Source organism: Eulemur rufifrons, chromosome 1, assembly GCF_041146395.1.
Source record: "Eulemur rufifrons isolate Redbay chromosome 1, OSU_ERuf_1, whole genome shotgun sequence".
Taxonomy (NCBI): domain Eukaryota; kingdom Metazoa; phylum Chordata; class Mammalia; order Primates; family Lemuridae; genus Eulemur; species Eulemur rufifrons.
Window position 1 is genome coordinate 60156766 of NC_090983.1, and position 25817 is coordinate 60182582.

The 25817-nt window shown below is 34.4% G+C and overlaps 1 protein-coding gene across 8 annotated transcripts in view; it reads right to left on the reverse strand.

The window, feature by feature from the left end:
- The window catches only part of LOC138385555 (sodium channel protein type 2 subunit alpha), a 126331-nt gene that overhangs the window by 29951 nt on the left and 70563 nt on the right, over window positions 1-25817 (reverse strand). For 4 of the 8 annotated variants that reach the window (XM_069471924.1, XM_069471926.1, XM_069471923.1 and 1 more), the window contains 6 exons: window positions 25443-25790; window positions 19416-19548; window positions 14864-15102; window positions 13209-13382; window positions 10916-11272; window positions 3977-4456 (listed from right to left, as the gene is read on the reverse strand). In XM_069471924.1, coding sequence (XP_069328025.1) covers window positions 3977-4456; window positions 10916-11272; window positions 13209-13382; window positions 14864-15102; window positions 19416-19548; window positions 25443-25790 — 1731 coding nt within the window. Of the gene's footprint in view, window positions 1-3976; window positions 4457-10915; window positions 11273-13208; window positions 13383-14863; window positions 15103-19415; window positions 19549-25403; window positions 25791-25817 lie in introns of all 8 variants that reach the window. The other 4 variants (XM_069471928.1, XM_069471929.1, XM_069471927.1 and 1 more) reach the window with 3 other exon arrangements.

The following is a 25817-nucleotide window of genomic DNA, read 5'->3' on the forward strand; positions in this document are numbered from 1 at the left end:
CAGGAAATGAATGTTCCACTAAATGGGGCCCACAGAATATATGGTGTTACACTTATTGTTATAGTTACACGATAAGGGAAGTCCTTCATTTTAAAAACATCAAAGGAGCAAGAGCCCATAGTTCTTTTCCTATATAGGAGTTTGAAGATAATGATATATTTAAATAATATTCTTCAGGAGAAAGTTTCCCAGCAGGTCTGGATGAAATAGAGGGGAGAGAAAACTGAAAAAGCACACAGGAGCCAACAGGATGAAGAAGGCAGACTCTGCATCTATTTTCAGAATGAGCATACCACCTATAAGTCTTTCATTATTATTATTAATTGGTGTACAAAAGACATTTATTCCTTTTCTTTCAGTCTAGGAGTTTTAGGGTAAATATAAACAGAATCTCCAAGGGAATTATATTCTAAATGCAAAATACTTTTGGTTGATTGCTAAATAAAGCAATGCCATTTTCCCTACAATAAAGCAGATAAAAATTATACCCATGCTGTTAGCAGCCAAAATATAAACATTCCAATTCATTTACATTATTATCACATTAACACATCCTTTAGGAAGTTTGCACATGAATAAGGGATTGCTTTAATTTGCAGATTACCCTTTAGAAAAACTTAATATGACACTAAACAAAAAATTACCAACAAAGTACACTTATTGGGGCTATATTTTTTAAAAAGGCAGAGGATAGAAAGCTTTTCTGCAAGAGTTTTTCAAACACCTACATTTCTCCTTTAGGCCCTAAGTATGTTCAAAACATTAAATGGAAATTAAATAATCCATAAAGGCATGCACTTTTACTTTTCATTGAATATAATTTCTGTTAAAATCTATGTAAGAAAATTAGCAACCAAATCTTTTTTTAGAAAAAAGGTTAGGGTTGTCAGACTTGCCTGACCATGCTTTATATGACTCAGCATAATAGCAGCTGTGCGTGTTTTTATTTTACTGCCAATGGATGGGCAAGGAACATAGCTGAGTAACATGCAGGCCAGTCAAAAGTCACTGATTGTATTTATATATGTACAACTTGCTTGGGTAACCTGGGTAAAAGTGGTGACACGAGCTTTTGGCTGGTTAAAAAACACCAGAGCTGCATTCTTGATGGCTCCAGCTTGATTTTACCCCTGTGAGAAGTAAGAATGGTAAGCAGTGAAGGTCACCATATTATACTACTAAATTTCACTTTGAAAAATAATCATTCAAGCATGGCTGCAACATTATTCAAATCTTTAAAAGCATAATCAGTCATTCAAAATCACAAAAAGAATTACATTAAATATAATCAAAATAATGTGAAAGTTAAAGCATATATGATTATGACATGAATTTTAAATGATACATTCTAGATAATCTACAGAAAATTACCAAAGAATCACACAAATTTGGCAAAAACATAGCAGAGGACTTAGTTCAAACACCTAAATAAGCTATGAGTCCACTCATTTAGTCTGCCATATCAAAAGAAATTTATTAAACATTCCAAAAAAGAAAAATGTCTAATTTTCTGTTTAATTTAAAAAATCATTTAGAAAGGAATAGCAATAAGCCTCATGCCATTTCTTACTACTGTGTGATATTTAACAGCACAATTTCATCTCACCAGTTAAAAAAAAAAATGACTGGCTAGAAAACAAATACTAAAAAGGTACTTCAAGTGAGAATGTTTGAAGTTGTTGAATAATTGTTTCAATTCTCTTCAGTTTTCCAGTGTAGAGCTACCAGGTAAAATTCCAAAAGATTAAAACCCACATATATTCCCTTCCTAGACTATTACCCTAATCCTTTATTAGTTTATGAATTTGTATCTAGAAAGTCTGATATAAAACCATAATTACAAATTCCTCCAAATAACTTTAACACTAACACAACAACCTCTATGGTGGGAAGATATTGAATGGCGTCCACATCTTAAGCAATAAAATAATTCTGTCTATCTCCAACCGGCAGATCAGCTCTCTGCCTCTAATTCCTAAATACTGAGTTCACAAACATTATTTTAGAGGACTTAACTCAGAGTTAACTTAACTAGAAAACAAATAAAAAAGCTTAATGGTAACAAGAGAAACTGGGAAGAGAGTTTTAGATTTCCTCACTAGAAACCACACCTTCCTGGACATCCCTCTTATATCAAACAGAATGGTTTGAGGTGAGGCGAAATACATGCTCTTTGGGAAAGCCTGAGGCTTTAAAATTTCTAAAAGTTATGAAGACTGGATGTCAAATTAAACACACCTCAAAAGATATTCAAACTTAGCTGAAAGCTTAAACTAGCTGATGGCTTCGACATTTGATCCTTTATAATTCATCCTTAGTTTATATGACATCCTAAAACTAAAAATGTGTGAAAATAAAAATTGACTTTCTTTAGTATAAGGAAAATATCCACTATTAGGCATAATGTCAAAACAATGAGAGGGGAATATACATTAAAATTATAATGACCCAATTCTATTTTCTAAACACTGACTTCAGTTTCTATTATTATATAACATGAGAAATCAGGCCCCATGCTTTCAGCATAACCCAACTAACCATGCTCATCCAAAATTTTATTAACAAGAGGAATTCTTTGCCCAGGCTATAAGGTTTGCTACTTTCCCCTTGAATCTCATCAGTTATTTTGTGAAACTAGTAGCTATGGCCTGTTATTTATATTTTAATATTTAGTACCTATATTTAAAACATTGTCTGAATTTCCTATTTAACTTCTATCTCTACCTAATCACTGAATTAGCACCATTATCTACCTTATAAACAAGAAAGAATGGAAAATAGCATATGCTTTAGTAATTTTATCAAATAAATATAGGAATACTTACTGAAATATCTAGTTGTCTTTTTAGAACTATATTTTTCCTCATAATTTTAACTGATCCATGATTACCATAATTATGTTATGCTACTTAAATTTTATCTGTCAGTGCCCCAAACTCCCCCATATCATTTTTTTTCTTAAAATAAGAACAGTAATAGAGGCCTTTATCTTCCCTGCCAAACAATTCAAATGAGAAAGGGACAAATCTTTGTTTTTGATTGTTATTTTTATTTGTTTATGCAAGCTTTAACTACTAGGAATCTTGTCCTCATGGTTGTATAGTTGAACAATAAAATATGAAAGTTTCAAATTCCTTCTTTTCTTTACCCCCAACTTTGCACTTATTAACCTATAGGTTAATGGCAAAATAAACCACAAATATATTCTGATACTCATACTTTTCTTATAAATCAAAGAATACATTAAACTGCCAAGACTTACTGAGTTGGTAAATGTAGAATTTTACATCCTATAATATATTAAGGCTTTTTGTTTGTTTAAAGACAAGCGCTGGGCTTGGTAGGGTTAAACATATTTTTAGTGTGATTCCTCATCGATAACTTCTCTTCATTAACAAAAATTACTTACTTCAGGCAACATGAAACTATATGGAAATATCAAGCCAAGATCCCAATCAGATTTTCCATTAGTAAATATGCTTGTGCAAACTAAATAAGATCACGTTTTATACATTTGATCTTAGCCAAAAGGCCAAGAAGTGATAAGATCTCATTTTATGAAGTATTTCATAAGAACCAAGAATATAACAAGAGAATTTGAACTACTCTCCCATCAAGTATTTTTCCAGTACATACAAAATCCACCATTACGGGCAAATAATAAGGCAGAAAGCAGGCAAACTGAGGCATTTTCACAAATCTAAGATTATTTTAAAATACTTAGAAAAATTCATGTTAATCTGCATATTAATATCAAAAATTCAAAACAGTATTTGAAAAATGAGTTAGCATATCATTTTTCTAGCTATATTTTAATCTATCATTAATTTAGTATTACCAATTTTGCCATAGAAAATATATTGAAAGGTATTTTTGATTTTCTTACAGGAAGGAAACATGTAATTTTTAAAAATCTGATGATTTTAAAGCAACAGCAATACATAATACCAAAATATCTCCTTATTTAAAAATTTACCTCTTTGCTTTCTTCCATATCTGACTCACTGCTGAATTCTTCAGTATTTAAGTTTTCAAAGTCAGATTCTCCAACAGCAATTGGTACCGTCACAGTGAGGCTGGGGTTGTTTATAAATGACATGTAATCACTTTCATCCACGACATACTTTTCTACACTGCTGCCTATGCCACTAGTAGTTCCATTTCCATCCTTGAGATAATTGAGGTCTTTGCCAATTTCTATGGTGGTATGGTTGGAAATACAGCTGTCCTTTTTGTTATTTAGATCTTCAAGAGGTTTAATTTCATCTAAAGCTTTCTGTTTTCGAACAAAGGCTTTCTGAATAAATTCACGTATTTTTCTTTTAACAAAATCGATTCCTTTCTGCATCCTTCCCACAGCAATCTGGAGATTATTCATCTCATTATCATCATCAGTGGCAGCAAGATTGTCAGAACTGAAGGAACTCAAAAGCAAGGCCAAGAAGAGGTTCAGAACCTAAAACACAGTAGGAAAACAGGTGATCAAAACACTCTATTATAGTTTCCATTGTTCTTAATTACAAATTTTTCAAAATTGTTTTTGATACCTCATTTTATGCTAATAGATATTTCTGTTAGTTCATGATAAAATATTCTGAAAAAAGTGAATGAAATAAATATCTGGCCAATATCAAAAAATACTATTAACAGTATTTCCTTTTTAGTCATTCCAAAAACATTGAAATCATTGTTACATGAAATTTTTATATTAAACTTAGTTCCAAAAGAGAAATCTACACAAATGTACAGTGAAAAAAGTTTTAATTTGGATGCTAAATTTTAACTTGGGATGCTAAGTTTTATTTTGACCATCTAATCTGGATTTCCTGGGAAATTGATAATTTATTATAATTTTTTTCCTAAAACCAAAGATGATTCCAATATATTGAAATATCATTTGATTTTTGTGCCTTTGCTCCTAGATAACTTGAAAAATTGGAGAAAAATTTATTCATTGCTAGATGAAAAGTCCCAATTTTGAGTCAGAAAATCATGGTCACTATAATTATACCATGGTTGGGAATGCTATGAAGAAATTGTTATTATACAATAATAATGGTGCTAATATTGAATTAAAGATTGTGGGGCTGTATTGCCATGAATAGATCACTAATTAGTCTGTATATTGGGTCTTCAAAAATAGTCCCCACTGGTATGAATGAGTGAAAAGATTAGTGATGCTAAACTCATTGTGTGCACTAGAAAAAAGGTAATTTACTAAGAAATCAGGCATTCCACGGGGCACAAGACTGAGTCATATAATTCTTTCTCAGAGTTTGATTGACAATGTCCATGAATTCCTGATTATTTAAGCATGCAGAACAAAGGAAAGCTAGAGCAGTAAAGAAGACAAATGCAAAAAGCACATACAGGTTGGCTATCCCTTTTCCAAAATGCTTGGGATAAGAAATGTTTTGGATTTAGGATTTTGGAATATTTGCATATACAAAATGAAACATCTTAGGGCTGGGATCTAAGTCTAAACATAGATTTTTATTTATGCTTCATATACATCTTGCACACATAGCTTGAAGGTAATTTTATACAATATTTTTAATAATTCTGTGCATGAAACAAAGTGTCGACTCTGTTTTGACTGCAATCCATCATAACAAGTCAGATGTGGAATTTTCCACTTGTAGTGTCATGTCAGAACTCAAAAAGCTTTGGATTTTAGAGCATTTTGGATTTCGGATTTTCAGATTAGGGATGCTCAACCTGTAGTACAAAAGAGGAATCCTAGGAAAAAAATTTTTAAGTAAAACTCCAATGAAAAGGAAGCTGCATTCTTGCTATATTCTTATCTTTCTATAATGCAAATAAGGCTTAGAGCACTTTTGTCTAACTATTGTAAGTTAGTCTAACCAACAGCGGTTAAAAAAAAAAGGGTAAAAATGTTTAAGATCCAATGAGGATTACGTGTAACTTTGAGAGTGTACACTGCCACAACTGCCAATCACTGTATCATGGCTCCTGATAATCATACCAAGACCTGCTCCTTTACTTCTGGAATTTACCAGTAAAATTATGGCTTGTTGTGATTTGCCTTTGAATTTCTTTGGATGAAAAAATAGATTAATGTTGGAAAATAAAATTGAATGCTAAATTATTATTTTTATTTGCAATAAAGCTGAATTTTGGTGCCATATTATTTTCTAGATTTATTTTCCTAAGGTTTATTAATGTACTGTCTTTGTTTATTAGGAAATTTTTCTTGATATACATCAGTGAATCCTTCTACAGTAAGATCCAATCTATATTGCCTCTTCAATGCATTTGGCAAGTACTCTATTTGTAAATGTCATTTGCTATTATATTTATATGGCCTTTGCCATTCTGTCCTTGTAAATTTCTCACCCACATCACTATCACATTGCATTGGATTATTTTTTAAATAAGCACAACTTTGCTGGTAGATTGGGAGAAATATGCCTTAGAGACAGGCCCTAGATCACTAGAGATATCAGAAGATAATCATAGTAATATAATACTAAAAAGAGCTTTTTCTTGAGCTTTTAGTAAGTAGCAGTCCTTGTGCTAAGCATTTTGCAAGGTTCATATGATTTATTTCTCACAACAACCCCATAAGGCAGGAATTATTTTATTACTATTTTATAGATGAGAAAACTGAGGCTTTTATTAATATATAGCTTAAGTTCCTTGTCCACGATCACAGTTAATAAGGAAAGAAGTTGTTTTTTGTTTTGAAAGTCCAATTCTGATGTCTTTGCTCCCAATTGCTATGTTTGCAGGATGAATGAGGCAAAAACAGCATTCCATGCTTACTCTTACTGATATTTCCTTTCTTGGAACTCCTACCACACACACCTAAGTCAGTATCATAAAGTTTACTGTTCATTTTCTGATTGTTTCTATGATCTTTTATAAATTGCTAACTTAATTGAATGCTACTCCATTGTCAGGAAGAAAAATAAATATTCTGTGAACATATGACTTTTCTTTCACATAAATTCAGTGAAGCTTTTTTTTTTTTTAAAGCAGCCAATCTGCATGGTGGTGCTGTGCTAAGATTTTTCTTACAAATACTTGTTAGACACTTGTTTCCCTTAGTTCCACAAATTACTTGACATAACTGAGGAGTATCACTTTTAGAATTAGAGTGCTGGGTAAGGATCAAGTTTCTGTCACTTACTACCTGTATGACTCTAGATAAGTAGCATAACCAGTCTGAACCCCCATTTCCTCATCTATAAAATAAACATAATATTTTTCTGGTGCCTAGCTTACAAAATTGTTATGAGGATTCAGTGAAAGAACCCATGCGACTCTCAACACAGCTCCTGGCACATAATGAACCCTTGAGAAAGTTTAGCTGCTATTATTATCACTGTTACCATTATCCAACCTACGCTTCACAATGCTATTTTTATATTTACCTTATTTCCCTAGAAATATTTGTGTAAGTCAAACTAATCTCTTTGGTTAGACTTCCTTTGTTACCAAAGGGTAGCTGTCCAACAGCCAGCGCAGGTGTTGGCGTGATCAAAGGCAATTTAAGAAAACAGAGTTCAGCAAGCTCGCTCAGGGATTGAAATACTGAATTCTGTTTCACAAACGTGCTAGTTCATTAGTGAAATCAACTCTTTCACATATCCCTCAAGTTAGTCTCTTGGAATGCAAATGTTACCATAATTTTCATTTTGGGTCCAAGATTAAAATATATTGGATATATTAATAGTTTCTCTATCCTGATTATCTACTTGTGAGAGGAACCCAAACCCTTCATTCACATCCTTCCTGTGTTCTATTGCCTTACCTTCACTTAGAGAAAGAGGAGATTGTGTCTGCTACTTCTAGAACTAGCAGCCTTCAAAAAGTTGCAGTCTTTTTCTGCAGCACCTGCCTTAAACCTATAAAAGGGTCTCTGACCATGTCAGAAAAATTAAAATCCTGGCTTGGGGAAAGCAGTCTGTGGCTCCACCTCCATCTTGTCTGTGGACTAGGCCTGGCACTCACATCTATTGTGACTGTTACTCACATCAATTGTGGTGGAGCCCCAGATGGTAGTTCATGTGTGTTGGGAGGAAGTTATGCCAGCTTGCTTTTGGGAGACTTTTCCCTTTTTCCAGGGGGAATGGGGAAGTAAGCATTGTAGGAGGCAGTGCATGAAGTTTATTCAATCTTAGGCAAATGCAATATGCACATTTCCTTAATAGTGGTAAACATGGACGTTATTACTACTTTAGCTACTCCACAGATATACCCGGATTATCACAAAAAGAAGAATTTTTTACTGATAGTCAAAAAGAAAGGAGAACCTTTAATTTTTTTCTCTTAAAGGTATAGAAGTTAAGTTTATGCCAGTAGATGGAAATGAATATTTCATGAACTATGTCTTTTTATGCATGCATAGCAATATAAATTAATATCGAATGTCATTCATAGCTATAGGTACTTGATACTGCCTGAAATTCTCTTTCAACATGAATTTTCTATAAAATTACATATTAGAGTGATGTGTTTATTTCAGTAAACTAATAGATGATATGTGATAGGCTGAGTTTCCTCCTCCTTTAAATCCATCCTGCATTTTCCTAATACATAAATTTTACCAAAATACCACTTACTCATTGTCACTTTCCTGATAAAAAGCCATCTGTAGCTTTGAATCGCTGAAAGGAAAATCCATTTTATTATGCACAGATTTTTCATAAATTAGACTCTACATAATCTGGTCCCAAACTTACTTTTTACTATTCCCACTCTGAATTCTCTGTTGCAGTCTGATCATTCATTGTTGTCATAAAGGATTATGTTCTCTGCCTTTTTCTCTCTTCTTCCAATGTTTGCCAAATATATATAAGAAATGAAATCAAATCTATAACATAATCCTATGATCTTTTCTTTGTTTCTGTTTGATGTAACCCTATGACCCTTTCTTTCTCTTCTATGCAATCTCATACTCTTCTGAAAGCAAACATTTTAAAGTTGTACTGGGGATTGTGGTGGTTTTAAAATATATCTGCAGGGCTCATGCCTGTAATCCTAGCACTTTGGGAGGCCAAGGCAGGAGGATCACTGGAGGCCAGGTGTTCAAGACCAGCCTGAGCAAAAGCAAGACCCCATCTCTACAAAAAAAAAAATAGAAAAATTATCTGGGCATGGTGGTGTGCTCCTGTAGTCCCAGGTACCTGGAAGGTTGAGGCAGAAGGATTGATTAAGTCCAGGAGTTTGAGATTGCAATGAGGTATGATCACACCACTGCACTGTAGCCCAAGCAAAAGAGCAAGAACCTGTCTCAAAATAAAATAAAATAAAATAAATACAAATTATCTGATACTCTTCCTTTCAAAAGGTAGAGCCTAGAGCCTATTTTTTTTAAGTGTGAGCTCTTCTTAGTGTTTAGTTTCTAATGAATAGGATATGGCAGAAGTGATGGAGTGTGACTTTCAAGATTAGAACATAAAGCGGACTTTCTCTTTGCCTTCTCTCTTGAATCTCGTGCACTGGAAGGAGCCAGCTTCCATGCCATGAGGATACTCAACAGCCCTAGGGAGAGGCCCAGTAGAGAAAAACTGAGACGTTCAACCAACAGCCAACAAGGAACTGGGACCTCCTGTCCACAGTCATGAGATTGAGCCTTCTTGGAAGCTGATCCTCTAGCCCGTCAAGATAACCGCAGTTCTGCCACTACCTGGACAGCAGCTTCCTGACTGACTGAACCAGAACCGTGTTGCTCCCAAATTCCCAACCCACAGAAACTACAAAATAATCAGTGTTTGATGTTTTAAGCCACTGTTCATATTTCCGGATTGTACACTGTTCATGTTTCTTGTTACTTCAAAAATAGACCAGAATTATCTAAACTAATACTAAGGAGGTTGAAATCTGGCAATGAGTAGAAATAAAATGATACTATTTTGCCTTTTTTCCTTCCCCTTTCTCTTCCTTTGGGGAATTTAAGGTTACATTCATGTGAAAGGAAATCAAGTCTATAGAGTATATACTTTAAAATAATGGTGATGCTAGTTCTTGTTCTATTCCTGGTTTGGTACTAATCAAGCAACTCAGTATAATGACTTTATAGCTAAAGCATAAGAGGCTGATCCCTCTCACAAAGTCTACTGTCCTCTGCTCCCCAGCCACCTGGTATACTATCCCCTAGTTTGGGATGATCTACCTTTCTTCCTACCAAGCTAAATCTTACATCTCAATCAAAGATATTTTAGGTCTAAATTCTGACAAATACTTCCCTGAGCAACTTTGCTACTGTAAAGCAATTTTCCCATTTTGTGAACTTGGCACTTTGTTTTCATATTTTTTTGACATGCATTAGATACTTTCTATGTTTAATCCTACTTGAGTACATGTTACATAACTGTCATATTTATCTTCCTATCATCTTTCCCATGTCTCCACGACTCAGGAAAATGATGCTGGGCATGGTTAATTTTACACAGAGATGACAAACAATGTTTCTTGAGTCAATGTTACTGGTTCATACTATAGTTTCTAGGCACCAAAACCCCATGTACTTTTAATGGACTGAGATTATTATTAATTTTTTAAACTCCAATTTGTAGGAAACTCAAATTTGAAACATTTTCAAGTAACACTACTGTTAGTTCTCATAAATAGAATGAATGGCTGTTCTTGGTAATACTTCCGTACTTTTAGTACAAGAACTGAAAAATAAAAGCCAGAAATGTTACTCTCCATGGAATAGCAAGAGGCATAATGAAAAAGAACAACTTCAGTTCAAAAAGTATTTTAAGGGTTTATGTGGATTACAATAGTCTAAATCATATCTGGCTCTTGCAGTCATGAATAATAGAGAATAGGAAATGGCCTTGATATAAAAAAGAAAACATACAAAACATTCTTCAACTGAACATATTTTTTTGTGGTTATATTATCTTTTACTGAAAATCAGGAAAATGTTTTTACTACATACCACTAGGTTTCCAATCACCATGACCATCATGAAGACAGTAAGGCACATGGTTTGGCCAGCGACTTCCATACAGTCCCACATGGTCTCTATCCACTCTCCACACAGCACGCGGAACACAATCAGGAAGGAGTGGAAAAAGTCATGCATGTGCCAGCGTGGAAGTTCACAGTCACTGGAGATCTTGCAGACACATTCTTTGTAGCTCTTACCAAAGAGCTGCATGCCAACCACGGCAAAAATAAAGACGATGATGGCCAACACCAATGTGAGGTTTCCCAGAGCCCCCACAGAATTGCCAATGATCTTTATTAGCATATTCAGAGTTGGCCAAGATTTTGCCAACTTGAATACTCGGAGCTGGAAACAAAAGCAAGAAGACTGTTAATGCCCTGCATTTCTGAAGAATCAGTAATTTTATTTACAGGGAAATTCTACAATGTAACTCTCAATTGTAGAGTGATGAATTATTTATGTGTCAAACTATTGTCCCACAAATGTGGCAGTTATTTAATACCATGGGGTATTATGGTTCACACAGTAAATAAAATAATTATATTATACAATTTTTAATTGGCATTTTAATAATAAGATACACCACATTTCCCAGAATCCTACATAAGCATATATAATAGAGCTTTGTTTTTCTTTAAGGAACTAAGATATCTAAGATTAATAATGATTAATTAGCAGACACTGTTTCAGAGAAGTGGAGGCTCTCATTATATAAAAGCCCAAAGTGGTTATATTTTTCAGTGTACTTGAAATATCATGCTGAATGCACAAGTGAAAATAATAACACTTAAATTATATAACGTACAAACAAAAAATCAATGAATTTCTTTTAAATCTTTAGATTGTTTTAATCTACCTATATCTTTAGCTTGCTATAATATTACGCTATACTTTAAAGATTTATCATATTAAAAATACTCGGACTTAAGCAAAATCCTATACTTTTTCAACCTTTGTGTCTTCAGTGACTTGATAAAACAATTCATTATAGTATGTAAATGGCTCTGTCACTGTGTTTGACACACTGGTTGTATCAGCTCAGAGAGGCCTCCAAAGTGTCATTTACAGGTAAATAGCAGCAGCATTTTATTTCTGATGTTTCAGTAAATGTCAGGCTGAGAATCATGCATTATTTAATGGCACTGAAGTGGCCCAAAGGAACAAATATACGTACCAAAATATTTAATTTAGTCCCATAGAATAATTTATGCAAAAGAGCCTGACATACTAAGCAAGATGCTGATGATATTATGCTTCCTAGTTCCCTAAATTGCATTTCATATCACAAAGGTTTACTGAACATTTTTTGAAATAGCTGTCCATATTACTTATCATTTCTAAATTTTGTGTTTCTTTTTTTTCACCCTTCTAGCTTCAAATTAGATCCATAATTATCCTTGAAGACCAGGGAAGGAAACTATAATTCTAAGGATCTCAACTAAAATCTGACTTTTGAAAGTGGCAAAGGAAATCCTAAATAGTCTTCAGACTAATCACCATTAAGATGTATCACATATAGGAACCTGTCTGTCTTCGGTAACTATTAATATGTATGACCTCTGCTATTTGAAAATAAATCATAAAACGTTAGAGTCAACTCAAAGTAACAGCACAATAAAACATACCAAACTTTTGGTGGAAACGTGTCAAGTGATATTTTGTCTCTTAATTTTAAAATCCAAAAGTTTATGAAATACAAAGATCAAATGAAAGACATTTTCTTTAAAATTAACAAAATATAATGCAAGCAGCTCTCTCAAAGAGTGGATCTGGTGACTTTCTGATCTGGCTGAAAGAGCCTTGGGAAGCTCTGTCTGCTTATCTTGTCCCCTGTTCCAAGTCTTGACTTCTATGGGGGCAGGGTGGGCAGTGAGCAGTTCTATGATTCCTGAGTCCCCAATAGAAAGGGGAGTTCATCCTAGGTCCCAAGGTAGCCATATACATGGTTTTACAAACCCCAGATAACTGAGAGTTGACTGTGTTGTTTGTTGTTTAATTGTGATTTGAGTTATCTGTGATTCCCTGTTTTACCGTCTCCATTATCCCTGTCATTCAATTACTAACGAGAGAAATGTTGACTGTTCATTTCAATGCATTTAATCTATCCACTAAAGCTATGATAAAGAAGGAACTACCATCTGGTGGTAGGGCAATTCAGTTTGTTTTAGAAATGTACTCCAATAATATTATAATTATGAGAAATCTTATAATTATTACTAGATAAGAATGATGACTAATTAATTATAAAAATAAATATTATGGACACTCCTAGTTAATTTACCAGCCGGAATGATCGGAGAACTGACAATCCTTCCACATTTGCCAAACCAAGTTCCATTAAACTGAGGCTCACAATAAAACCATCAAAAATATTCCAGCCTTCTTGAAAATAATAATATGGATCCATGGCAATGATCTTGAGAAACATTTCTGCTGTGAAGATCCCAGTGAAAACCTAAACGAGAAATGGAGTTTATTACATGAGAGAGTACTTTTGAAACACAAATAATCGTTCAGCAACTTAATTTATCCCCAAAAACTGAAAATTAAATTTTGAATTCTAAAGATTTGATATTATGATAAATGAAATATATAAATTAATTGTTTAGTTCTAATAATTGTTTTGCAGATTTACTAGAATTTTCTACAAATATGATCATGTTAATAAAATAAACATTTTTATCACATCTCAATATTTATGCATTTTATTTTTATCTTTTATCTCTGTTACACTTGATAAAACTTCCAGTGCAAGACTGAATAGAAAAAAACAGCAAAAAATGAACATCTTTTTCTATTTTTAGGGCAAACATTCAATTGCTTTAGGAGTAAATCATTCAATATTTTAATATTTCACTGATAAGTAAAATATTAGCTGTAGATTTTTCTTAGATGTCCTTAATCAATAAGAGAAAGTTACTTTCTATTCCTAGTTTAGAGTTTTTATCATAAATCACTGTTGAGTTTTGTCAAATGCTTTTTCTGCAACTATAGAGATGATATTATATGCTTTTGTCTCCTTTATTCCTTTTAAACAGGCAGTATGGTAAATTAATTGATCACTTTTCAAAGGCTACATGAATCTTGCTTTTCTGAGATAAACCCTGCTTCCTCAAGATGTATTTAGTACCTTTATGTCTATTGCTGGATTTTATTAATAATATTTGCTAATGATTTTTTGCTTCTATGTTCACAAGAAACATAGTCTTATAATTTCTACATAGAATTCGATACTGTGCCACTTTATATAAAATGTTCTAACGTTTTCATATATTTTACACTTATGTATGTTGCAAACTCTTACTTTAAACAATCAGGGGTCTTTTAAAGAAACTAAGAAAAAAAGACAGTGTTTTATATTTACCCACATTTATTCATTTCTAGTGACCATCATTCCCAGACCCAAATTTCCATCTCATATTTTTTTCCACTCAGCCTAAAGAACTTCCTTTAGCATTTCTCATAGCATAGCTCTGGTGACAAAAACTACTTTAGGTTTTTGCTTATCTTAAAATTTTTCATTTCACACTAGCTTTTGATGGATAGTTTCACTGTCTGTAGAATAATGAGCACTCTAGCCCAGGCAACAGAGTGAGACTCTGTCTCAGAAAAAAAAAAAAAATCTATTCTACATACCTGAGAAATGCATTAGGATTTTGTTATCATAGACCAAGATTCTTCATAATTTATAATCATCTTTCTAATGAATAAGCAATTTAGATTCAATTCTAAATCAAATTTTACATAAAATCCTTGAATCTTCTGTACTATGTTTAATGGTAGCAATATATTTTTGTTATTAAAAAAAGGATGCTAAACTTTTGCTGTCTAGGTGTACATGGCCAATTAATTGTATTTAATTTGAAAGTGATATGTGAAATTCACTAAGGCAATCATGAACTCTGAATGGGAAGAGAAGCCCTCAATGAGCCTTACCAGGTTCCCGACAGACAGCACATTGCTGAACTGCTCTGTCATGGGATAGTGCTCCATGGCCATGAAGAGGGTATTTAAGACAATGCAGATGGTGATGGCCAGGTCCACAAACGGGTCCATCACAACCAGGTTGACAAGGTGTTTCACCTTTAACCATGGTTTACAACAGTCCCAAATCAAACACATGTTAGCAAATTTATACCAGCAGGGTGGGCATTTCTGTCTGGATTCTTCAAGTTCTGGAAGAAAAAAGTTAGAATTCTCATGAAAACTGCTTACTTTCTATTAAACACTCTTTCATCTAAATTAAAATTAATTTTCTTAAAAATCCAAAGTTGTTAAAAGGCATTATGGGTTAATTCGATGATGGAGCAGCAAAAACTTCCAGTGGGCTTGCTATCATAGAAAGGATAGGTGCAGAGAGGCCAGTAGGTTTACCAAATGTATTTTAGTTGAACATAGTTTCCAAGATTCTATCTGCAATATTAAACTGTCTGGTAATTATCTTCAAGGTCACCAGAAACTGATGGGTAAGACTTGCATCAAGTACACTTAAAGCTCATCTGTGTTCCAGGTACAGCAAAAGACATATATTTTATCAAAAACTTCTGAGATGTTCTAAAATCCTTAATTAGTCATGTTGAATCTCACTTTCTTGGATTGGATATGTTCTGGGGGGGCTCTTCTAATGGGATAATTTGTTGGTATCACCAGTCTCAGTTAAAAAGTCTCAAATTAAGTTCCATTAGATTATAGGTTTGTATATTAAACTCAACAAAGTTCCATGTCAATTTAACTAGAAGACACAAAGAAGAGGAAATACCCCAACCTAAGAAACCAGGGTTCTCATTGTTAGCATAAATCAACATTTCACAAAGTGGGGCACATGTACTACTGGTAAAATACAGCAGGATTTTATGAGGAAAATACATAGAATTCATAAAATTTAATGGTATGCATTGATTTTAATGTTCTAAAATCTATAACTATCATATCAAACCTAAGACGTGAAATTTCATATTAAAATACATTTATTTAAGAAAAAAGTACAGTGATTTCAAGAAGAACATCAACTAAGTAATAGTAGAGAGAAGACAGAAATGCACAAATCTTTAAGGTAATATCCCAAATACTGAAATTTGGTAAATACTGGCAAAGAAGTTGGGGTAATTAGAAAACGGAAAATTATCTACCATTTTCCTTTGGCAAGACGATCTCTGAATTAACTCATGAATGGGGAAAAGATGCTGAATTTGTTGTTTTGTACCAATATCATTGCAGCACACCTTATTACCTATTCTGCTAAACATAGAACCACCACTTCTCGGCACTGAAATAGAAGGAAGAGTTCTTCTTTTTTTATCCATGGCGTAGTTGACTCTAGTCAGTCACTCTAATACCACTGTAGCAACTGGAACATCCCTCCATATCTGGCAGTTTGCTATGAACTAAACCTTGCAAGGGAGGAATTAGCATATGAAATGGACAATCATGACCATAGATAATAATTTTTTGTTCTACTGATCAACATTTGCTACTAATTAATAATACAAAATTTAACACTTCCCTAAAGTAAATTAATCTGTTTATTTTCTCAAACTAAATTTCATTAAAGGTAGATTCTTCAATTGTCTCTTTGGACATGGAAATTTTTCAAGTGCACCATTTATGTCCTCTTTGTAAACAATAAAGAATATTTGAGTTGTAAATCAGAGAGAAAAATATAATTATTATGCACTAATTATTTTGGAGATACTTTTAAACTCCCAAATAGCCTCATTTTTAAACTGAAGATAAAAAGGAGATATTATTATTAATATTTACAGTAAATAACAAAAGAGAAACTACAATATTTCACTTTGCCTGTACAGTCAGAATACTTTTTTTTTTCTTTTAATGCTAGTTGTCATTTAGTAGATAAAGAGAAGCAAACAGGAATTGTGTACAAAAAAATAAATCAGAGAAAAGTTCAAAAGAGGAAATGCAGCAGGTGTTGCTTGTCTTGACACTAGGAAAAACCGGAGCAAATGTGTTTAAGTTCTAAAATAAAATCATTCAATTATTCATTCCAAAAAAGAGAATCTTACACTCTAAAATAAAGCAAAGCACGCAGGAAAGAACCACAGCCATCTCTCCATTATTCCTGTGTGGATTTTCCACACTGAGAATCATTTACAGCTAAGTGTGCCTCATTTGCTGGCTCACCTTGATTACTCACGTCCTTCTAACTCACCCTCCCACCACCCTTCGCAAAGGTGGCCTAGAAACATTTCTACATGGTTTTGCATTTAAAAAAAATTGAAAAGCAAACAATTCATTTTTGCTCATTCACTATTGCTTCATTAAGCATGACGCTATTGAGTACCCTGGACAATGGAGACTTGGCTGTAATTAAAAAGAAAGAAAACAAAAATTGTCAACAGGATCAACAAACCTGATGCATAAAAAAAGGAAGGAGAACTAAATAACAGTCAGACTTTGAAGAAAAGATCCCCAGATAAACAGATTATGTCAAGCAAGAAACTTTTCCACCACTGTGAGGAACAAAAAAGACTATGCTAAAGTCAGCTGGAGTATGCATGTATGTGCTAATATTGCTAACAACCACCCTCGACCAATGTCACCTTTAAAGTGTCTAGATATAATTAAATAAAGAAAAGTCACCTTTTCATTACATAACTGCTGAAAAATAGAATGAAAACTTAGCTATTGTCCCTCACAAAAATACAAAGTCCAAAGCTTTGTAGATATTAAAACCAAAACATTCTCCATCTGCTGCTTTCTAAATTGTATTTATATCTCGGACATACATCCTTTTCATCCTAAGCAACTCCATGAAACAGATGTATTTCCACTGAGGGAGATGTGGGTGCATTCATTTTGAACTCCAGGTCTTAATTAGTGGACAAGTCCAATCTTGTGGCAGTTTGATTTTTTTTTAAAGTAATTTCTTATGTTAGCTGAAACTTAATGCTATCAGAAGTGCAAAGTATGACTGTTGATTTAGACTTACCCTGTCTCCTTCTCTACTTCCTGCTTTAGGGAGCAGACATGCTGCTGACATCGGTAGCAGAACCACTGGCAGCTTCCTCTCAGTGGTTTTGCTATGGCAAGGAGCAGAAGACCAGAGAATCTTCAAAAGATTTACCTGGAGGGACAGGGAGGAGCAAGCTACTGGCAGCTGGGGGGGAAAGGGAGTGCAAGCTAACGCAGGCGAGGTTGGGGAAGAACGTGCTAGAGTTTAATATTCCATTGAGATCAGTGAAAAGATTTCTGATACTGCATTAGGACATTATGAAGATTGGGTCTTGTAATACTGACTTGTCTATGATATATATGGTCATCTACACTGTGAGTTTTTTTTTGGATGTGACTTTTAGGCTTTTGGTGTTGGTGTTAATATGATGGGATCTTTGCATTCAGACTGGAAAAGAATTATTCCTGGTATCTACCCAATCTCAAGAGAAACTATAATTACAAGAAAGATATGAACAGCCTCTCTCTTACTTTCATTTCTCCTCCTTTTCTCTTTCTCCTTTGATACATCTACACACACACACACACTCTCTCACACATCTGGGTGGAAGTGGGTTGTAAAGACATAGGGAGGGGACAGAATATGAGCTCAAGGGAAGGAATAGAATAAATAGAATACATGTTACATGAAAGTTTTTTCCAAGTAGTTGAAGTTGCTAGTTCATGTTCGAATCCCTTATTGAACGAACAAAAATAACAACAATAAGACAACTAAAAATGATAATATTTATTGACTGTCTCCTGCTTATCAAGTACATAGTGCTTCTTCTATGATGCTTTATTTAATCCTTGCAAAAACATTATGCCTAAACATCATTATCCACATTTTACTGGTAAAGAAAAAAAAATTCAAAGTCACAAATTAACACATTTAACATGTGGCAGAGCTAAAAATTGATCACAGATTAAGCTGCCCCCAAAGTCTTTATTTTGGCAGTATGAGATCCAGACTTCTAAACATTATGTTAACTACTCAGATATGCACTGCAACTAAAGAGAAATCTGATATATTGTTATAATCTGGTCAGAGAAAGGCAAAAGTTAGGACTACAAAATTTTAAACATTTTGCTTCAGTGAGGTTAATATCAAATCATACCCTAACTCACATTTTTCATTTATATTTCTGGTTAAATTCTGGGGTCTTATAACCTGTGTCTCAAGCAGTTAATACAATCTAAACTTATTATCATTGTCATCATGATAAGCATTTATCATTACATTCTTTTAAATGTAAGCACACATCAAGTTTCAACAGTGTAGAATTTAATCTATGAAAGTATCCCAAATACACCTTAAATTTGCAGCAGCTTCCTGAAGGCTAAATGTAAAAATCTATGAGAGATAGCAGAATCCATGTACTGTACATGGATTTTACTTTTACTTAGGAAAATACATAATGATGATATAGTATCAAGTCGGGAAGTATTTTCTTGGAATTTATCATAGTTTTTTTTTTTTTTTTTCATCATTACTAAAGCACCACCAAGTAGCTGTGGTGCAAGACTTTTGACATACCTTCCATAGTGTTGGTCAAAATACTGGCCATACTCATTGCTCTTTGCCTTGATGTAGGATCTTCCAACAAATCCATGGAAACATGATAAGAACTGGACCGTCTCTTTCTTATTTCTGTTTCAGTAGTGGTGCCCTAAAAATAAAATTTCAGATGAAATAACCAGTATTCTTGAGGGCAGCAAAACCCAAAGCATTCCTATAACAGGTGTCACTTAACTAGATATTTACCGTGCTTTCTCAAATGTAAATGGCTCATTAGGATATTGCTAGAACTAGGCTGGGAGTGGTGGAGTTCATGCCCGTAATCCCGGCACTTTGGGAGGCCAAGGCAGGATGATTGCTTGAGGCCAGGAACTCAAGACCAGGCTGGGAAACATAATGAGACCCTGTCTTTACAAAAAATAATTTTAAAAAATTAGTCAGGCATGGTGGTGTGTGGCTGTAGTCTCAGCGACCAGGCAGAGAGGCTGAGGTGGGAGAGTCACTCGAGCCCAGGAGTTTGAGGTTGCAGTGAGCTATGATAAGGCCACTGTACTCCAGCCTGGGCAATAGAGCAAGACCCTGTCTCTTAAAAAAGAAAAAGAAAGAAAGAAAGAAGTAAGAAGTTATTGTTGGACTTATCATTTGTGGGGAGTTTTGAAAGTCCATCAGATTCTCAGTTTTGGGGATGCCTGGGTTTGCCAAAATGGGCTTTCCTATTCCTCCATCCTGGAGCTTTGGGGTGGAGGGACCATGTCTACTACTGGATAGATAATCTTTTAGCATTTCAACCAATCCTACCTAGGACTTCAGAATGAAATATACTGTTTCTTGATTTACTCTCAAGTGTAGTCATTAGATCTTTAAAGACATATATTTATGTGGTTTAAAATATAAAAAACATTAAAATTTCCTTAATAGGCATCAGTAATAGTTCCCCTAAAATGTGAATTTCAGTTGTAAAATGCTTTTGTTCATTAGAGACAGATAACATTTCCCATCATCCCTAATAATAAAACTGAAATTTAGAACTAATATATAACTTTGTCTTATACTTACAAAACAACTTTATCCACAAAATGATCCACAATTGACATTGAAACTCTAAGGAGATATCACTAATTTGGGTGACTTTGATTATTAGCAATGATACAATGATTTGATACTCTCCTATTTTAAAATAAACTCACAAGGAGTTCAACATAGGCAGAAATTTATTTGTACTTCAGGAGATCAAACAATGAAGTTAATTATCACAGGAAAAAAAGGGTAAAACTAAAACATTCCAAATGCAGATCTAATGATAAATAAGAAGTCATTTTTAGTTCTCTAAGGATTTTTCCTATTGTCCTACAGGGCAATATGAGTGCTGTGCCTCTATATTGACTTCATTGTGATGGGGACCATTAACATTATTTTCTCATTTAACCTGAATACTATTAATGCATACATATTCCAAACCAAAGTTTCCACTCAATTGATATGATGGTCACTAATGGTATAAACATCCATATAGGTCACTCTAAAATTAATTTTAAGGTAAAAGAGGAGTAAAATTAATGAGAAAAGAAATAGCCTAGGCCGGCATGGTGGCCCATGCCTGTAATCCTAGCACTATGGGAGGCTGAGGCAGGAGGATCGTTTGAGCTCAGGAGTTTGACACCAACCTGAGCAAGAGCGAGACCTCGTCTCTATTAAAAAAATAGAAAGAGATTAGCTGGACAACTAAAAATATATAGGAAAAATTAGCCGGGCATGGTGGTGCATGCCTGTAGTCCCAAGCTACTTGGGAGGCTGAGGCAGTAGGATCGCTTGAGCCCAGGAGTCTGAGGTTGCTGTGAGCTAGACTGACGCCACGGCACTCTAGCCCGGGCAACAGAGTGAGACTCTGTCTCAAAAGAAAAAAAAAAAAAAATAGCCTATCTCTGAAAATAAACTCTTTAAGTCAAAAGTGTGCCTCTCAGAATTTAAAATATTTTACCTTGTCTGAAGGAGCCAAAGTTTTAAGAAAAAAAAAATAGAGTCATGTAAAGGTCATCTAGTCCCCTCTGCTCTATACAGAACCATTATGTACAACCCTAGATCTGTCTAATTTTTAATGATAGATTCCCAGACTGCTAATGATATTACCAGGGGAAGTCTTTTCTGAAGTTAAATGGCCTCAACTGAATTTATGTGTGAAGTACAGGAAATTGTGTGCTTTGGAGGTGTCATTTGCCCACAGCTGTGTATTTTCTGTTCTCACTGCCCTTCTGCAGTCACCAACAGCCTAACTTTCTGTCTCACCTTCAGCTCATCCTTGCAACAGTGCAATGTCCTGCAGCAGAGCACCTGTCGTAAGAGTGAAGCACAGAGACTGAGGAAGCAGGAAATATAGGGATCACACTAGGCTCTGCTTCAAACTGGTCTCAACTTTGCCTTCAGAGATTTACCCTGTCCTCTCTAATGGGACAGGAGATTTAAGATAACTACTGATAAATGCCAAATAGTTCCCGACAGACTGATATTCTCTCTGTATTTATGCAAAGTAATTGTGAATTTGTTTTTGTTTGCCTAAGTAACATGTTAATATATCAACATCAGTGAGGGACATGCTTTACAGTGCATAAGAATCACGTGGGATGCTTGCTAAGAAAGAAGTTTCCCTCAGGGGTTCACTCTGAGTAGGTCAGGGTAGGCCCAGGAATCCCCAAGTTTCAAGAGACATCCCAGGAGATTCTGACGTAAGCCATCTGAAAGTGAAGTATATTTTGAGAAACACGGGTTAAATAAGGGTTTGTTCCCTTAACCATCTCTTCTTTTCCGTTTGAGAAAGTTAAAAATAATTCAATGAGAGGCAATATTTCAATATGGATAGAATGTAGGTTCAGTAGCCATCATACCCAGGTTCATATCTTAGCTCCACCATGCACAAACCTCAGTTTCCTCCTCTGTAAAATGGGGATAATATTAGAAACTATCATAAAGGATTGCGAGGGTTACATGAATTAACATGTGAAGTGTTCTGGATAATGTCTGGCGCACAGTTACCTATGATCATTTTTTAAGAAAAGTTGACATTCCCTTTTCATTCTTCGTGGTTCCTTCGCTAAACAATTCTACTCTGACCCCAGGATACTTGGACTTGTGTCTGGGAGAAAGGGGTGGGGAGAGGCAATACAAAAAAGTGAAGAGCAATGGCTAGTTTTATAATCCAAGGTAAAAAGCTCCTCTATCAGGTGACTGAAAATGAATTCCATATCATTTTAAGGTGGCTTTATAGTTGGCCAACTATAAAAAATAGAGTTATGTAGAAAGAAAATCATACAAAGGAGATGTTAATATAATTCAGAAAACTATAAAATATAATCAAATGACATTTCTGGAATATTTTTATACTAGCAAATGAAATTTTATTTAATACCAATGTTAAAATAATCTAACGTTTTATGAGATAAATGTCAATAATATATTCGTGTAAGTATTTAGTATATAGTTGAAACCCTTTTCAATATGCTTGATTTGGGGCTACTTTGTTTACAAAAAAAATTCATGACAGTAATATAAAAAGTAAAATCTGCTCTAACCATTACAACATATGAATCTGTACCAGATACTTTTAGAGTGGATTATTTACTACACAAATTTACAATGGTCAGGGTCATTTGCGTGGATACTAAAAATGTTACACAACACTCACACCTGAAAAAGGAGACAATGGTCACTATAGGATTTAGATATATTTAGTAATAGTATCTTCTGCAAGCAGGAATATTTAATTCTTCTTTTAAATAAATGATAACAAAATCCCTAAGATGAATATTTTTAATTTGTGAACATTAATTTTCTTGCATTTAATTTAATTATGTTAATTAAGCATTATGCTTGAGAAATTGTTATTTTGCTTTTTGGCAAGTTTCATGCTGTAGTAATAACGATGAAGGAATACTTCTAATTATATTCTGAGAGCCAACCTAGGTTTTTAATTAACTTGTAGAAAAGTCTGAATAGAACAATTTGACAAGATAAGTTAATAGAATTGATAAATAAATTCAGCAAAGTCTCAGGGTACATCATTGTACACAAATCAATAGCATAACTATACAATAATAGTCGAGGTGAGAGTCAAATCAAAGACTCAGTACAATTCACAATAGCTACAAAGAAAATAAAATACCTAGGAATATACTTAACCAAGGAGGTGAAAGATCTCTACAAAGAGAAGTAAAAAACACTGAGGAAAGAAATCGCAGATGATATAAGCAAATGGAAACATCATACTCATGGATCAGTAGAATCAACATTGTTAAAATGTTCATACTGTCCAAAGTGATTTGCAGATTCAATGCAATTCTCATCTAAATTCTAACATCATATTTCACAGATATAGAAAAAAATAATTCTATCCCTAGTTTGGAATCAGAAAAGAACCAGAATAGCCAAAGCAATCTTAAGCAAAAGAAACAAACCTGGAGGCTTCACATTACCAGATTTCAAACTATACTACAAGGCTATAGTAACCAAAACAGCATGGTATGACACATGGTATGACACAAAAATAGACACATCGATCAAAGGAACAGAACAGAAAACCCATATATAAAACCATCCACATACAACCAACTGATCTTTGACAAAGAAGACAACAATATACACTGGGGAAAAGAAGCCCTATTCAATAATAGGTGCTAGGTGAATTGGATAAACACATGCAGAAGAATTAAACAGGATCCCTATCTCTCACCACTCACAAAAATTAATTCAAGATGGGTAAAAGACCTAAATGTAAGGCATGAAAATCTAAGAATACTGGAAGAAAATGTTGGAAAAACTCTTCCAGATACCAGCCTCGCCAAATAATTTATGACTAAGACCACAATGGCAATTACAGTAATGACAAAAATAAATAAATAAATGGGACTTGATTAAATTAAAAAACTTCTGCGCAGCCAAGGAAATAATCAGCAGAGCAAACAGACAACTGACAGAACGGGAGAAAATATTCACATGCTACATATCCGATAAAAGGCTAATAACTAGAATCTACAAAGAACTCAAGCAAATCAGCAAGAAAAAATCAAAGAACCTGATCAAAAAGTTGGCAAAAGATTTGAACAGAAACTTTTCAAAAGAAGATAGACAAATGGCCAATAAACGTGAAAAAATGCTCAATGTCACTAATCATCAGGGAGATGCAAATTAACACCACAATCAGATATCATTTTACCCCGTTAAAATGGCTTTTGTTAAAAAGGCCAAAAATACTGATTGCATGGATGCAGAGAATAAGGAATATTTCTACACTGTTGGTGGGGCTGAAAATTAGTACAACCTCTATGGAAAACGGTATGGAGATTCCTCAAAGAACTAAAAGTAGACCAACCATTTGATCCAGCAGTCCCACTACTGGGTATTTATCCAAAGGAAAAGGATTCATTTTATCAGAAAGACTCCTGCACTCGAATGTTTACTGCAGCACAATTCACAATTGCAAAGATGTGGAATACACCCAAGTGCCAATCAATTTATGAGTGGATTAACAAAATGTGTTATATGTATACCATGGAATACTACTCAGCCATGAAGAAAGGTGACTTAATACCTTTTCCAACAATTTGGATGGAACTGGAGACCATTATCCTAAGTGAAGTATCCGAAAAATGGAAAAATAAACACCATATGTATTCACTATTAAATTGGAACTAACGGATAAGCACACGTGTGCATAGAGAGAAATAAAACTCAACAGAAATCAAGCAGAGGGGAGGGAGGAGAAGGAGATGGGCAACTTATCTAACGGGTGCAATGAACATTATCTGGGTGACAGGCACCCTTGTAACCATGACTCAAGCATTATAAAAATGATCCATATAACCAAAAATACTTGTACCCTCATAATACTTTGAAATTTAAAAAAAAAAAGATAAGTTAACATCTTGACTGAACAAATTTCTGGCCTTTGAACTATGAACTCAGCAAAATTTTTAGATGTGGAAACTGATAAACAACACTCCTCCTTGCACCAGCCACACCTCTCTTTCCATCAGCTGCAGTTTTCATTGGCCTCACCTCTGGCAGGAGCTGCCCAGCAGGAGAGGTGAGCGCAGAAGGGCCTCCAACCAGGGAGACCACACCATTGCAATCCACGGCGCTGTGCATCTTCCCATTCATGGGCAGAATAGGAAGCACCCTGGAGGCGCGGCTGGCCTGGCTGACATTGCTGTGGCGCCGTTCTCCATGCCTGTGCGGCACAAACAGAGAGTCTCTTCGGCTGTCATTGTCCTCGAAGGTGCTGTGCTCATCGTCAGCAAAGTCATTCTCGGAGCCAATATCCTTTGTTCGACCTCTGAAACTGAAAAGGCTCGCCCTACTGTTGCGTCTTGGAGAGAAAAGGGAGCCACGGATGCTTAATAAAGACTGTGAATAACAAGAAAAGAAAGAAAA